The sequence below is a fragment of the Haliaeetus albicilla genome, chromosome 27 (genome assembly GCF_947461875.1).
Source record: "Haliaeetus albicilla chromosome 27, bHalAlb1.1, whole genome shotgun sequence".
Taxonomy (NCBI): Eukaryota; Metazoa; Chordata; class Aves; order Accipitriformes; family Accipitridae; genus Haliaeetus; species Haliaeetus albicilla.
In genome coordinates, this window is record NC_091509.1 from 1,638,069 (window position 1) to 1,652,718 (window position 14,650).

The window sequence follows — 14,650 nt, forward strand, 5'->3', positions numbered from 1 at the left end:
TCGGCCAGCGGAGGGACCGTGATCGGTACCGGGGAGGGGAGCGGGGGGAGGGAGCGGGGGGGGTCGCAGGGGGCTCCGTCTGTCGCCCTCCGGGGACCGGTGGGGGACCCGAGGCTCGGTCCGCGCCCGCCTCCCCCTCGCCTTCTGCGGGGGGCGGAAAGTTTGTGCCCGCGGGGGGGGGGGAGCAGCCGCCAGGGTGGGGGCGTAGGGGTGGGGGGACCGGTCCTGGGGTGTCCGGCGGGATCGTGCCCCGAGAGCCCGAGGGGGCTGATGCTGGCGTGCCCGGCGGGGGACCGGGATTAGGGGCGCGGGGCTGTGGGCAGGCGGGGTGTCGGGGGTGGGAGCAGGCGAGGAAGGAGCGGGGGGTGGGGGCTCTCTCTGTGCCTCCGCACGGATGGGCTCAGCATTATCCAGGGCTATAATCCCCCCTGCTCCGGTAATTAAAAACTCCGCATTACAAGGAAAACGGTGTGCAGGGAAATGTAATCAAGTCTGGAGGGGCTTAACCATCTGGTAAAGGTTAGGACCGGCACGGCGGGGGACGCGGCCGGGGGATTTGGCAGCCGCCGCGATCCGGGCTCCTCTTAATCTACCGCGGGGACGAACGCAGCATCTGCGGGGTAATACCGGTGCCCCGGGCAGCGATCGGTCTCGCTGGAGCTCCCACCGCCGTTAACGGGACCTCCCCGGGGCTAGCCACCTTCCCAGGTGCGCCCGGCTCCAGTAGACCGATTCTGGTGTGGCACCGGGGCCCGGACTGCGTCCTCTCCCCGGGGCCAGCAGGGAAAGGGTTAAGCGGCCGCCGGTGGCTGCGGCTCGGCCCCCCCAGCTCCGGGCAGGGCCCTCCCCCGCCGCCCCCGGGAGCCCGAAACTCTTTGGAAGTGCAAGGGATGAGCAAAGGTGAGGGGGGACCCGGCGGCGCGGGTGGGACCCCGCGTCCCCGGGAGGGCTGCGGGTACATGGGGACCGGGCCAGGCTCCGGGCCGTGGGGGCAGCTCTTCCTCCGCTCCCTCCTCTTCCTCCTGCTGGCCGGGGCCCCGGCACTGCGCCCGGCGAGTGGGCAGCTGCGCTACGCCGTGCCGGAGGAGCTGGAGCATGGAGCCTTCGTGGCCAATCTGGGCGAGGACCTGGGGCTGGACGTGTCCACCCTGTCAGCACGGCGGTTCCGCATCGTGTCGCGGGCCGGGGCCAGGCAGCACCTGGAGGTGAACCTGGAGAACGGGATCCTCTTCGTGAACGAGCGGATTGACCGGGAGGAGGTGTGTGAAGCCAGGGGAACCTGCCTGCTCCACCTGCAGCTCCTCGTCGAGAGCCCGCTGGAGCTCTACCGGGTTGAGGTGGAGGTACTGGACATCAATGACCATGCGCCCACCTTCCCCTGGCAAGAGTATGTGCTGGAGGTGGCTGAGTCCGCCGTGCTCGGTGCCCGCTTCCCACTGGAGAGCGCCCAGGATCCTGACGTGGGTACCAACTCAGTGCACACCTACCGGCTCAGCCCCAACGGTTTCTTTTCGCTCGAGGTGCAGACGCGCAGTGACACCAGCAAGTTTGCAGAGCTGGTGCTGGAGCGTGCCCTTGACCGCGAGCAGCAACGTGTGCACCGAGTGCTGCTCACCGCTCTTGACGGTGGTGTCCCTGAGCGCTCAGGCACAGCTCACATCCTCGTCACTGTGCTGGATGCAAATGACAACGTGCCTGCCTTTGACCAGCCCTCGTACGGAGTGAGCCTTCCTGAGGATGCCCCTGCTGGCACCCTGGTCATCCAGCTCAATGCCACTGACCTGGATGAGGGCCCCAACGGGGAGATTGAGTACTCCTTCAGTGGGCATGCACCACTGCATGTCCGGGAGCTCTTCCACATAGAGCCCCGGAGTGGGCAGGTGCTGCTGAAGGGCTCCCTGGACTATGAGCGGGCAAGCCTCCACGAGCTCTATGTGCAAGCCAAGGACCGTGGACCCTCGGCTGTGGCAGTGCACTGCCGGGTGCTCGTGCACCTCCTCGATGTGAATGACAACGCGCCAGAGGTGACCCTCACCTCTGTGTCTACGCCTGTGCTGGAGGATGCCCCACCAGGCACCGTCATCGCTGTCATCAGTGTTCTGGACAGGGACTCTGGGGACAATGGGCGTGTGAGCTGCGAGGTTGGCCCCGATGTACCCTTCGAGCTCCGCTCCTCCTTCCGCAACTACTACACGCTGGTCACCACGCAAGCGCTGGACCGGGAGGTTGTGCCTGAGTACAACGTAAGCATCACAGCACGGGACATGGGCTCCCCCGCCCTGCTGACCCGCAGCACCCTCACTGTCCTGGTGTCCGATGTGAACGACAATGCCCCACACTTCCTCCAGCCCTCCTACAGCGTCTACGTGATGGAGAACAATGCGCCAGGTGCCTCCATCTGCTCCGTCAGTGCATTGGACCCTGACTGCCAACAAAACGCCTACCTGTCCTACTCCATTGCTGATGGGCACATCCATGGCATGCCTGTGGGCACCTATGTGTCTATCAACTCGGACAGTGGGCACATGTATGCCCTGCGCTCCCTCGATTATGAGCAAATCCGCAGCTTCCAGATCGAGGTACAAGCACAGGACGCGGGTTTCCCACCACTCAGCGCCAACGTCACTGTCCACATCTTTGTGCTGGACCAGAATGACAATGCTCCAGTCATCGTTTCCCCCATGCCCCGCAACGGCTCCATGGCCACCGAGCTGGTGCCGCGATCAGCCAGGCCTGGCTACCTCGTGGGCACAGTGTCAGCAGTGGATGCGGATGCAGGGCTGAACTCCCGTCTCTCCTACCAGCTCCTCCAGGCCACTGACTTCACCCTCTTCAGTGTGGCACCAGACACAGGCGAACTGCGCACCCTCCGCTCCTTTCTGGAGCAGGATGCAACCCAGCAGCGGCTGGTGGTGCAAGTGCGGGACGGTGGGCAGCCAGCCCTCTCTGCCACCGTGTCTCTCCTCCTTTCAGTGGTGGAGACCATGCCTCAGACTCTCTCTGACTTCAGTGAGTTCAGCCTCCCCCCAGAGGCCTCCTCATCCTCCCCACTCACCCTCTACCTCCTTGTTTCCCTGGGCTCCATCTCCTTCACCTTCCTCCTTGCCATCCTCATCCTCACAGCCATTCGGTGCCACAGAGAGCAGCGCTCCTGCCAGGGTGACGGCTGCTCACCACCCTGCTGCCACTGCTGCCCCGGGTCCAGACCCTCCTCTGATGGCCTGAAGACATCCAACCTGATGGTGCAGCCCCCCGCAGGGACCACAGCTGCCACCTGCCTCGATGTACCCGGGGGCGGCCCCCCAGGCTACTGCTACAAGGTCTGCCTTGGTCCTGAGTCTGCCCAGAGTGACTTCATGTTCCTCAAACCCTGCAGCCCCCCCAGGAATAATGAGAAGGATCCCGGGAAGCTGTCCCGGCCGGGACAGCATCTCCAGGTCTCCAAGCAGGTAACACTGTGCCCGGTAGTGCTTACCGTCGCTCCACGGGTCCCCCCTGCCCCCTCCCTCAGCCTCTGCTGTGAGAGAAACCAGGCACGGCTTTTCCCAGAGAATAACGGGTGCCTTTGATCAGTGCAGGAATTAGGAGCCATCAGGCAGCGGGAAACTCTCCACTGATCTAATTACCGGGGGAGTGTCAGGCTCAGCTGAGGCAGAGGAAATCCCTTCCTGCCACCTTTTTGCACCCATTAAAGGGGGTGCTCCGGTGGCCCAGAGGGGTGGGATGGTGGGGGTGGCATCTCCTTCATGTGGGTGAACAATTCACACTGGGACAGCCTGAGCATCGCTGCGGCTCTGCTTTCCCTGTGCTGGCGGGGTCCGCAGTGTCCTGCTGCTGCACCTGGGGCTGGTCCCAGCCCTGCCAGCATTGCTCATGCCCCCAGTTCTGGCACCCAGGCCTGGCTGCTGTGCCACACTGGGCTGCACCGTAGGGGAGGGAGCAGGGTATTTGGGGTGGGATTTTGATGTCAATATTTGTTAGGTATTGAAATAAGGAACGTCTAATTTTCCCAATGAAAGACTCTTTCTGAAACACGATTACAAGGATGGAGAGTGATGAGGCGTCTAATCCACTTACATTTGACTTCTTTTAATAAAACAGCCTTTCCAAGGAAAGTCCAAGACTCGCTGCCAAGAGGCTCTCCCTGCATATGTCCTTGCACCACTGGACTCACTTCTCTAATACGTTAATGGGATTTTCCCCTAGTTGTTTGCAACTCCCCTGCAACATTGAGTATGCAGCCAACTTCTGCACCTCTCACCCTCTGGTGTCTGAGACCTGGGCTAAGTTACCATCGCACTGGCAAAAAAGGCTTTTTAAAATTAACAGAAATAGGAAAAGCTCCTCTTTCTCCCCAGAAGGACAGACTTTGACAATTAAACTCTCAGAGACAGAAAGCAAGCCCCAGACAACTCTGATGTCTCAGGAAGGTAGGGAAGGTCCAGAAGGGAATGGGCTGGTTCAACTGCCTCAGTTTCCCTAAAATGGGAATGTGCTGCTTGCTTCTCCGCAAGGAAGGAGATGGAGTCCTGCATCCCTGGCTACTGAAGCCTGGTGCTGGCAGGGCTGGGCTGATTAACAGAGGGTCCCAGGGCTGATTAACAGAGGGTCCCAATAACCAGCCTTGCCTTTCCCTGTGTTTTCCAGATCAAGCAGCCCAACACAGACTGGGTGCCTCCAAGCACGCAACGACCTGCCCTGAAGAGGTACTAAATCTGGCACTGTGGGAACAGAAGGAGCGGGTGGAAGGGGGATGTGGGGACGGGGAGGTTATCTCCAACGCAGCTTTGAATCGATCTCTTCTCTTTAGCTCCCAGAGCCTGGAGGATGTGGGGGAAATGCGCAGGGCCCTCCAGAAGGAGCATGAGAGGCTGTGCACACTGGTGACCCCTGTCTCTGGTTAGTATTGGGTTGCTGGGCTGGGAAGACCAGACCCTCTTGTTGCTTGGTGGAGGTGCAGTGGGGGGGGGGACACATCCCTGTTCCTAGCAGTGGCAGAGTTTTTGGCATGGAAGGGGCATCCAGGCTCCAGAAGGAAGGTTGGTGACACATGGCCACGGGCTTCCACCCTGGGACATGGATGTCACTGTTCCACTGAACTATGGATATGACCTCCCCTGAGCCAGTCTCACACTTATCTTTCCTCCAGAGTTTCAGAAGGCTTCAGCAGGCACCAACAGCATCTGGACACCACAGTACAGCCCCTTGTACCCAGGCCACATCCCAGCCCTAGATTATCAGCACAATGTCTACATCCCCGGCACCCCCACTCTGCTTTCCAGCAAAGATGGGCCCCTCTTCCTGGGCCGGGAGAACAAGAACAGCTTCTCCACCTTTGGCAAGAGGAAGAAGATGACAACTTACTGTGACATGCATGACAGTGTGGTTATCAACAATGACCTGAAATAGTGACCAGTGCTGGGCCTGGATGGCTCTGCCCAAGGCCCTGGGAATCACTTGCATTATTTCAGCTGCTAGGTCCACCAGCAGCACACAGCTTGCTGTATGGATCACTCAACTTTGCGGGGCTGCTGGGGTAGTGGCTCACCAGAGTGTGGGGAAAGGATTTAAGGAGCAAGAGACTGAAAAGTGATAGGGATGGGCAGGGGAAGGGGGGAGGGGGCATTTCTCCCATCTTATCCTGCAGAGCTGTGTTGGCAGCAGGTGCTCTTGGGGGTCCATATGACCAGATTTAAGCAAATCTGCCTTGAGTTTACCCATTCCCATGTCCCCTTAGGGACCATCCATCTCTGTAAACATTGTCACTTCTTTGTCTTGTCTGGCTGTGTGAATGTACTGAGCTGCATGCCTGTATTTCTGTCCCAGTAGGCATGGAAAATGTATGCAGACCAAGTCTGGTTCAGTCAAACCTGACCCTGCATACTGGGGCAGTGACCATTGCTCTGCCCTTGAGATCCAGTGGGTTGTGTTGCATGTCTAGGGCAGCTGGTGGTGTCTGTCTTCTCCGGGAAGTGAGTGCAAAACCCAGCCATTATGGGTGCTTCCCTTCAAACCCTGACCCAACACTTGCAGGGTTGGAGACCCGAAGTCCGGGAGACAGCCTGGGTCCAGGACACAGCCGGTCTTTGCTTTGGGAGCAGCATGGGCTGGAGCACATACAGATGGGCTGGAAGAGCTGTTAGCTTAAGCAGCTGAGGGATGCACAAGGTGAGGCCCTTCTGGCTAACTATGTAGCCCAAGGCAACATCATCTGAATGAAAGACAGTTTCCAGCCATTGGAGGGGCCCCAACACAGGTGACAGTCCTTTTCCCTCCTCCCCCTGCCCTCACACGGATTCTCTGTTTTCCCCAAGTCCTGAATGCCTAGGGGAACCCCTGCACTGGGGGCCCCACCTGCATAGGACAGACATCTCCCACTGTGCCCTGCTTCTCTTTGAGGACTTTTAGCTGGCTCTCAGGAGCCCTCAAGGGCAGGACTTCAGCCTTGGAACAGTCTCTTCCCTGCCCTGCTCACCCTACACCTGTCCACCCAGTCTGTCTGCCACCATTGCCAATCACTTCTGTCACGGGACAGTTCATTTCCAATCCATCTGTGCAGAACATGACAGCTCTTTCTAAAGCAAGTTTGTTTCACAATGTCTGATTTGTACCAATAAATTGTATTTTAATAGCTCACTCTGGCTCCTGGCTGTCCCTGAGCTGCACATGACAGCAGGAATTGCTGCTCAGCTCTTGGAGCAGAGCTCTACAACTCCAGGAGACACACGTGTCCCTCTGGCCTCCTTAGTTGCTGGAGCAGCCCAGGAGAGCTCATTTTATTCACTTCACCTGCATGCTGGGGGCTCAAGGTCCCCTTCCATCCTTCCCTGGACTCAGGAGCACTTTGGGGTCATGGCCAGGAGGAGCCGTGTGCTGGAGATGTAACACAGATCCTTGCTCCATGCTCCAGCTTGGGGAGAGACTCTGCAGGGATTTGCACCAAGGCATGGACATAAAGGGCTTTGAACTGCTGGGGAGAGGGGCTGGATCTGGCAGTAATGGCTTATTGTTGTTATCGTGCATTGCTTTCTATGGTTCATTTAAGCTTTCCCCTGGATGCTCGCCACCCACCAGCTTGCCTTGGGAGACGCAGAGATAACCTGGATGTGTGCCAGGTGTAGGGACCAACTGCCTGGGAATAGGCAAGCCTGTATCTGCTGGTGGGATGACTCTTGACTTGATGTGGGAAGCAGTTCGCTTCTGGATGAAGTCCTGAGATGGCCATGACATGGCTGTCCTTCTCTTACTCCCCCACTTGCTCAGCGACTGGCTTGGAGAGGCTGCAATGTGGCTTTTGGGATTAACTCAAGAAAGTCCTTGTCTACAAGTGGGTAACATGCTCTTTAGTGGAAGCGGGGGGGGGGGCAGGGAACACTCAAAGGGACCCCATGGGAGTCAGGGACCCAGGAGGACAGCGCTTTGGACATGAAAGGGACCTCGCTGCTTCTGGTGACTTCAGTCCCTGCTCACATCTGCCTGACTGTGAATAGATGAAATATTCCCTGTCCCAATCAGATGGTAGGATGGAGGATTTTATGCTACTGAATGCATTCTTCAATGGTCTCTACAGAGCATTAAGGTTAAAAAAAGAATTCCAAACAGCCACTGCCTGAGACCTCTGTACAGCATTAGCTTGTTTCACTGCTTCAAAAGAACAAAAGAATTATGTAAAGTGATACAATAAATTTAATAACAGCCTCAAGAAGTAAAAAAAGCATCAAATCACCTGACTCCCTGTGGGGCAGCAAGCATCTCCCTTTCCCGGATTAGCTCTTGCAACATGTTCCCTGCCATTTTCAGGTGGTGTTGGCCAGGCATTAGGAGAGGACTGCAGCCCAAGTTCAGCAGAGGCGCTCAGCTACATCCCCTCTGCAGCAGGGCCAAGCCATTTGCTGTGTTTTAGCTCACGCAGCAAAAGGACTCAGTGCATGTGCTTCATGGTATCCAGAATCTACAGGAACGCATGGAGCTGGCGCTTTGTATCAGATTCCCAGGTGTGGCTTCCCAAAGGGAAATTGATCTCAAAATTGATCCACCAAACCATAGGCATTTGAAAGTGACACTTTGTATCCCTGTCTTTGGAATTTCGTGGGGGTGAGCAATCAAGTGGCCAGCTTTTGCCGTGTCCCCGCAGTGCGTCACTCTGCAGTGTATTTTCTTGGCATTTTTTAACCCCTACTACTAAGGCTCAACTGACGCCCAGTAAATTGCCTCCCTTTCCTCTCCACTACTCCTGGCTGTCCTCAGCCCAGGAGATGAGACAGATACACACACACGTCTGCGCCTCTTGCTGATCCCCAGGTTTGCATGTTCGGGTCAGGCCTCTTCCAAAAGGGATTTGAGGGTCAACGCAGTGCCCAGCCCTGGCCCCAACACCCCACATTCCCTGAGGATCTCATTTTGATTAGTTGAAGGAAACCCCGCACTGACAAGAGCTCAGTTTCAATCTTTCTTCTCGATCAACATAGTGAGAAAAAGGACAATAAAAAGCGACTTGCTTTAGGGGAGAGAGCACTTGCTTAAACCTAATTCAACAACACTACTATCCCTTCTTCAAAGGGCATGCCTGGTCAGAATCGTCCATCTAATAGATGAGATCTCCTTTGAAGATCTCCCGCAGGGACAGGGTGTCATTAAAAATGCAAGGTCTTTGCCCTACAACCAGTTATTTTTACAACTCTTCCTGTGCTTACACTCCTGCACAGTTCATGAGCATTAGCTGGTTTCTGTAGTCTGGTAATGCACTGGGCATGAGAGCTGCTTTGGAGACATACTCAACAGAACGCTCTCTATATGCTCCTCTCATACATTCCAGCTCTCTCAGAGATCCAGAGGCAAATCTGGCTTTCAGGGACCTGCCAGCCAGCTTGAGATTTACTTCTACAACAACAAGAAAGCTGCCATGTGGTGCAGTTGGCTGCAAAATGCTGCAGGCCATGCTAGACAGGCACATAGCACTGCTGGGCACCAGCACAAGTCGGGGGGGGTTTGTGTGCTCTTGCTATTGCTGACTAGACTCTTTGGATGGAAACATTACTTACATCTCTGTAATGACTTGAAAGTGTATACCAGAGAGACAAAATGAATCCAAAGGTAGAAAGAAAAGAGGCCAGAGTGAAGGACCTAGAGGGGCTGGTGCTCAGCTCTACTCCAGTCCGCCATGCATGGAGTCAAGTAGCAGCCAATGAAGCCCACAGGAAACCTTAGCGGGGATGCAGCACTCTGCATGCGGTCAGGTTAGGCTGGGTAGAGCCATGAATACAGGTGGTGTCAGCTCCCCAGAGGGGTCAGTATCAGCAGGACAGAGCTAAAATCCATGGGGACCAGTGGGAGTCTGCGTATTGTCCTTGCAGGGTTCTGGATCCAGCCGAAAGTCTGTGGCACTCAGTGGTTAATTAACAGTGAAGTCTGTGGCACTTGGTGGTTAATTACAGTCTCCGAAGATGCTAGGGCTTTGTTTTCCTGTGCTCTCTTCTCACTTGAAGATGATGCTGGAACAAAAGCACCTTAATTTAGCCAAGACTGGGTCAAGGTCCATGCTGATTTCTTTTCAAATTGCCTCAGTGTCTTAAATATGTCCCTAGACTCACCCTACAGAGCAGCCTGCTGTTCTTGGCTGGATCCCCTCCTCCTGCTTCCTTCCCGATCTCAACAGGTGTTCTGTAGAAATAAATATCCTTTAGCTTTTGTCATAATAATTTAGCCTCTGCCACACTGAAAAATGGTCTGCATGATTGTCACATGCTCATTTTCTCTGTTCCTTTGCACCTTTTCTTTTTTTTACTGCTCTGAAAACATTAGTTGCCAAGCCCTCCACAGAGATCAGAGGAAGAAACACGCCTGGGCTAAGTGAAGCTTTTGCCTCCCCAGTTTGCCTATAATGTGTTTTCAGTCTAAGTGGTGGAAATGTCACTGACTCTGTTTGTAGCATTCACTCAAGTGGAATTAATGCTTCTTGTTAGTGATAATATGACTTAATCAGCTTAATTATTGTAAGACATAAGTAGACACCTTTGTGTATTGAATAACTTATGACATACTGGACAAAAAAAGCATGAGTGAAGGCTTTGAAAATAAATTAAATATGACCTCTAGTGCAGCCTGCACTTTGACTAATGATTCATCTCCCATGAAATTCAATGATTTACAAATCTTACATTTGAATAAATGATACATTTTTGCATGTTTTAAACAATAGCAGTGATTTTTATTTCAGCATTCAGAATTCAAAGTGTTTCTCCAATGCCAGGAAGCAGGGCAAACAAGTTCATGTTAAACGGATTGAAAAATAAAACATTTGTGCAGTCAACCATCAGAAATACATCCAGAGGATCTGCAGGCATTTGTGATGAGATACTTATTTTAATTCATTGCTAGGAATATCTGCAACAACAGGTGAAAAAAATGCATCAGAAGAAATGTAGAGAGAGTGAAGATTCCCAGAAGGGTCACTAAGGTCTTCACATCAAATCCATTCATTTCAATAATGTCTACAACAGAAAATACCATTAAATAGCTCCAGAAATGTCTTATCATACATTTTGCCTGCACAGAAAATGAATCATACTTATACAAAAGAAGGAGAAGCGGGAAAAGCAACCATCAATCAAGAATATTATTATGAGCATTAGGAACATTTCTGATAGGCCAGGATGCAGAGACTCTGTGATAGCAGGCTGCATGTGAAATAGAAAAATTGGGGTTAAATTGCTATGTGAACCCAGGGAAAAGATGAGCTGTCTGAATTTGTTCTGTTCTATTGCAATGAGTCACTGAATTTCTGTATCCAAATCTTCCCATAAAAAGCACTGGAGTTCATTGTGGTGCAAACAATAATGCAGATCTCTACACAGGGATTTTTTGAGCCCAAGTCTATCTGAAATTCAGAGGTTAGCTTAGATTCTAGCATCACAGGGAAGCCTAGCTGGATTGATGAGTCTCCTCATGTCCATGTCCATATTTCTTGGTGTTTTAACTAACAGAAAGTTTTTTTTCATACTGCCAAGGGTGAGGGCTGAGGGCTCTAGGCTTAATTTTTCTGTCAAAGAGCTGCTGCTCTTTTGCACCCAGTTTATGACTGCTCTTGCTCTGCAGTCGTTCAGTCTGGATTGACTAAATCTCCAAAGCTCCCTTGAGTACAGACGGAACATATCCACCCAGGTATCAAAATATAAGGAGTTTGAACTGGGGCTGAATCTCACCTGCAGAATCCCTCTTGTCCCCAGTCTCCTCCTTGATCTTCCTTTAATATCATTTACCAGAATTGGAGATAAAGCCATACATGCCCAGAACCTGTCTGTCAGTGGCATTTTATCAGAGACCAGAGGAACAGATTTGCTATTTGCTTTGAGTCTCCCCTAGAAGACCAAACGTCAGGAATGTAATCCTGAAATCAGATCCTAGAACTGAAGCTTAATTTTTCTGTTGCCAGGAAATGCAGTGTTATATTCAGTTTGTCTACCTGAACCATCTTTTCTTCCTCTTTGTTTCCCCCTGCAAACACCTTTTCTTCCTCTTAGTTTCCCCCTGCAAAATAGTCTGGTAGTTGCCCCAGTATGTAAGGATATCTACCGGGGGGGGCGGGGTGGGGGTTGAATCCTTTTCCCATGTTCCCCAAGAGTCCTCTTGGCTGGTTGTGCCACATGACATGAGCCATCTGACTCCTGCAGTACCTATCAGATGGTGCTCACTGTGATGGTCGTGTTCCTTTGATATGTGAACAGACTTCAGTTTGCTCCTGCTGTTGCTGCAGGGTCCACCCTCATGCCCTCTTTTCTGCCTCTCTTTTGGCTCAAGTTTTATATCTGCTATAGTGTCCTAGTGAGGTTGGATCAAATCTGACCCTGCTTTGAGCAGAAGGCTGACCCAATCACTTCCAGGCATCCCTTTCAGTCTCAGTCATCATATGAATCTGTGAAGATCCCATGCTGCAACCTGCCAAATCCTTAGTGAAATTGTGACCCCTCCATGTTACCCACACGATGCACACCACCACCAGCACCCAGATGGGACAAAACTGTCCTATCTGCTGTGCCTGTGTCTACTCAGCCACCTTGTGTGCAGCGTTGTGGTGTCCAAAAACCGGGGTGGATCTACATGTGCTATCAACGCTGACCAGCAAGACACTTCCAATCTTGCAAGGGAGGAGTTAGATAATTTCTGCTCCTTCTATCTTGGAGACCAGCAGGGGCAAGTTACAGACTTTGTTGTAACGTTATATCTTCTTAAAAAAGATAAAAAAATAAATTAAAAACATGGATCTGAGCTGCAGGGACAAATCACAGCGCAGAGCTTGGGAACACAATGGGGACCCTTGTGTTTTCCCCCAAGCCTTTCGCTAGTAAAGCACAGTCTGTCTGCTGAAGGAATGAGGAGGGAAGACAACTCTGGGACCCACTTGTGAAAAGCTTGATCCTGTGTTGGCATGGAGAATTTTCTTTACAGAGGACCACTATATGCAAATGGGAAATTGAGATGGAGTAGGAAATGAGCCCAGCAAAAAATCATGGAAGATTTTTGCTACCTGCAGGTGGAATTCAAGTGAAAAAGAGGGGTGGGGGAGGGGAAGAAGAAAGAAAAATTAAACACCCCTCTGCATAGATTACATTGCTGGAGAAGCTCTGAATTTTGCAAGGCATAACAGTTGTCTGCTCAGAGGTTCCTTCCCTTGGGACTTTGCCTGGGATAGTTTCACCCATTTATCCCTGACTCCTGGCATCTGCATAACATGCTCATGGAGAGAGTTATTAGTTTAATTTTCTTGTGAATTACAACAGAGGCAGAGAGAATTAGAAAAGACTTTTTTTTATTATTATTATCATTACTTTTTGTTTTCCAGTTGAGAGACTGTAAATGAGGCTATTCATCCTGCTAACATCAGTAGGGACCCAAACCCAAGCCTTTCTGGGGTAATTGGTTTCTGATGAGCAATCACTTGTAAAACCAATAGCAAAGGCAAGAAGTGAAATATAAATTCTCCCTTTACACACCGAGCTTTTCATTAGGATTCTGTCTGGGTTCTTTCTGGGATTCAGTAGAAAAGCCAAGAAGTGGTAAACAAGGCAGTGGACTAAGCCTGACAAGGAGTTTATATTATCAAAAAATTGGGAGAACAGCATTTCCCAATGTCCTTGGGAACAAATAAAGCAGCTGCAGAATCCCTCAAGCTACAGTTTTCTAGTGAGCCCTTTGGCCAAACTAAGGCCTTGGGCAGGAACCAGAGACAGCAGATTTTCTCATAAGCAGGTATTTTCATGTGGGGTGGGCCTGAGTGTGCTTCTGCCCAAAAGAGACCGAAAGGTTGAGGAAAGCAAAAAATATTAGAGACCAGGGACAGGTGTCCATGCTGCAAGTCTAACCAGGGTAGCTGATGGAAATTTGCAGTCCCTGGTATCCTGCAGTTTGCAGAATATAGTGGACCTTGTTATCTGGATTTGTTACAAGGACTGAGACAGTGAGTCAGGCTTCAGTTAGCCTTTTTTTTTTATCTCCTCAGTTCCAAGCGAGGAAGCTGCTAATCTGCACTAGCTTTTGTTTCCGTGATGAACGTCATGGTGCTTAAGGCTTGATTTATTTATTTATTTTGGTGGCAAATTAAGTATCAATCTAGATGCAGCTTTCAGTGTTTTCTAAGTTGGGGTTGCTGTGCTGTCATTCATTGGCTTAACCGGATTGCTTGCTGCGTTATGGGTTTTTTTTTCAGTAAAATCTTTTGGCACGCATACAGCTGGTTGTTGCCTTACAGATGAGTAGAGAACAGCAGGCTTGACAAAGGCAGAGAACATTTTTAAGCTCATGTGCACAGAAAGACCTCCAAAACAAGAATGATACAGACATATCTCTAACAAAACAAACCAAGCAAAATTCTTCAAACAAATCCACTTTTTCAGCTTCCAAACACTGAAAGCTGAAACCAACACGTGGAGTAAAATCACTGATTGGACTCAGTCCTGGGCAATCTGCTTTGAGCAGAGGGGAGTGGATGAGATATTGTCCAGAGACCTCTTCCAAACACAACTATTCTGTGATTCTGTGATCACAGCTTTTTCCTTTTCTTAACCCAAAAGAGACGGACATGTCACTGTGGCCACAGCAAGAAAGGAGACAACTGGGACATTTCTGTATTTGCATCACATTTGCTTACAACACATAGCCCGGTGCAATATTCTGCATAGCTATCAAGCAAACCAGTTTATGTTTCTCTCATTTGGAGCCAAGCTTTCCAGAAGCCTCACAAAGCCTGGATGTACCCTGAACTAACTATGCCTTGCTACCGGTTGCACACCAGCTGGCCTCTGCTGACTGTCCTGGCTTTTTGGCCTCCCACCTCAAACATCAGGCAACCTTGTAATTTTGGTACAGCTTGAGCAGAAGTAAGTGTCTTTCCATGACAATGCCCAGGATCATTCACCTAAGCTTAAACTTTGGAAGTTTGGGGAATATAAAGCATTGAGAAGAGGTTTTAGCTAAGACTGTGGCGTGACCTAGGAGAAGTGGAAGAGGACCAGCTGGTCCCAGCAGGTTTCCAAACTGCCCAAGCCCCTGGAATCAGTGATGACAATTCAACCCTTTCTGCCTGCAATGTGGGCAGAGGTTTGTACCAGATTTGTACCTTAGAGAAAACTTGTGTGATGGGAGGCTTGTGCCTTCC

At 51.6% G+C, this 14,650-nt stretch overlaps 1 protein-coding gene across 3 annotated transcripts; it reads left to right on the top strand.

The window, feature by feature from the left end:
- Nucleotides 1–351: 351 nt before the first annotated feature.
- On the top strand, nt 352–10,123 carry LOC104321045 (protocadherin-10). 3 transcript variants are annotated; one of them, XM_069772382.1, is made up of 5 exons: nt 352–2,243; nt 2,349–3,449; nt 4,648–4,706; nt 4,811–4,899; nt 5,150–10,123. In XM_069772382.1, exons 1-5 carry the CDS (start codon nt 891–893, stop codon nt 5,407–5,409), a joined length of 2,862 nt encoding a protein of 953 aa, XP_069628483.1. In that variant the 5' UTR covers nt 352–890; the 3' UTR covers nt 5,410–10,123. The 3 variants fall into 3 exon arrangements, with proteins under 3 accessions (XP_069628483.1, XP_069628482.1, XP_069628484.1); XM_069772381.1 differs by having other exon boundaries at nt 352–3,449; XM_069772383.1 differs by having other exon boundaries at nt 352–3,449; nt 4,811–4,910; nt 5,158–5,259.
- The last annotated feature ends 4,527 nt before the right edge of the window (nt 10,124–14,650 follow it).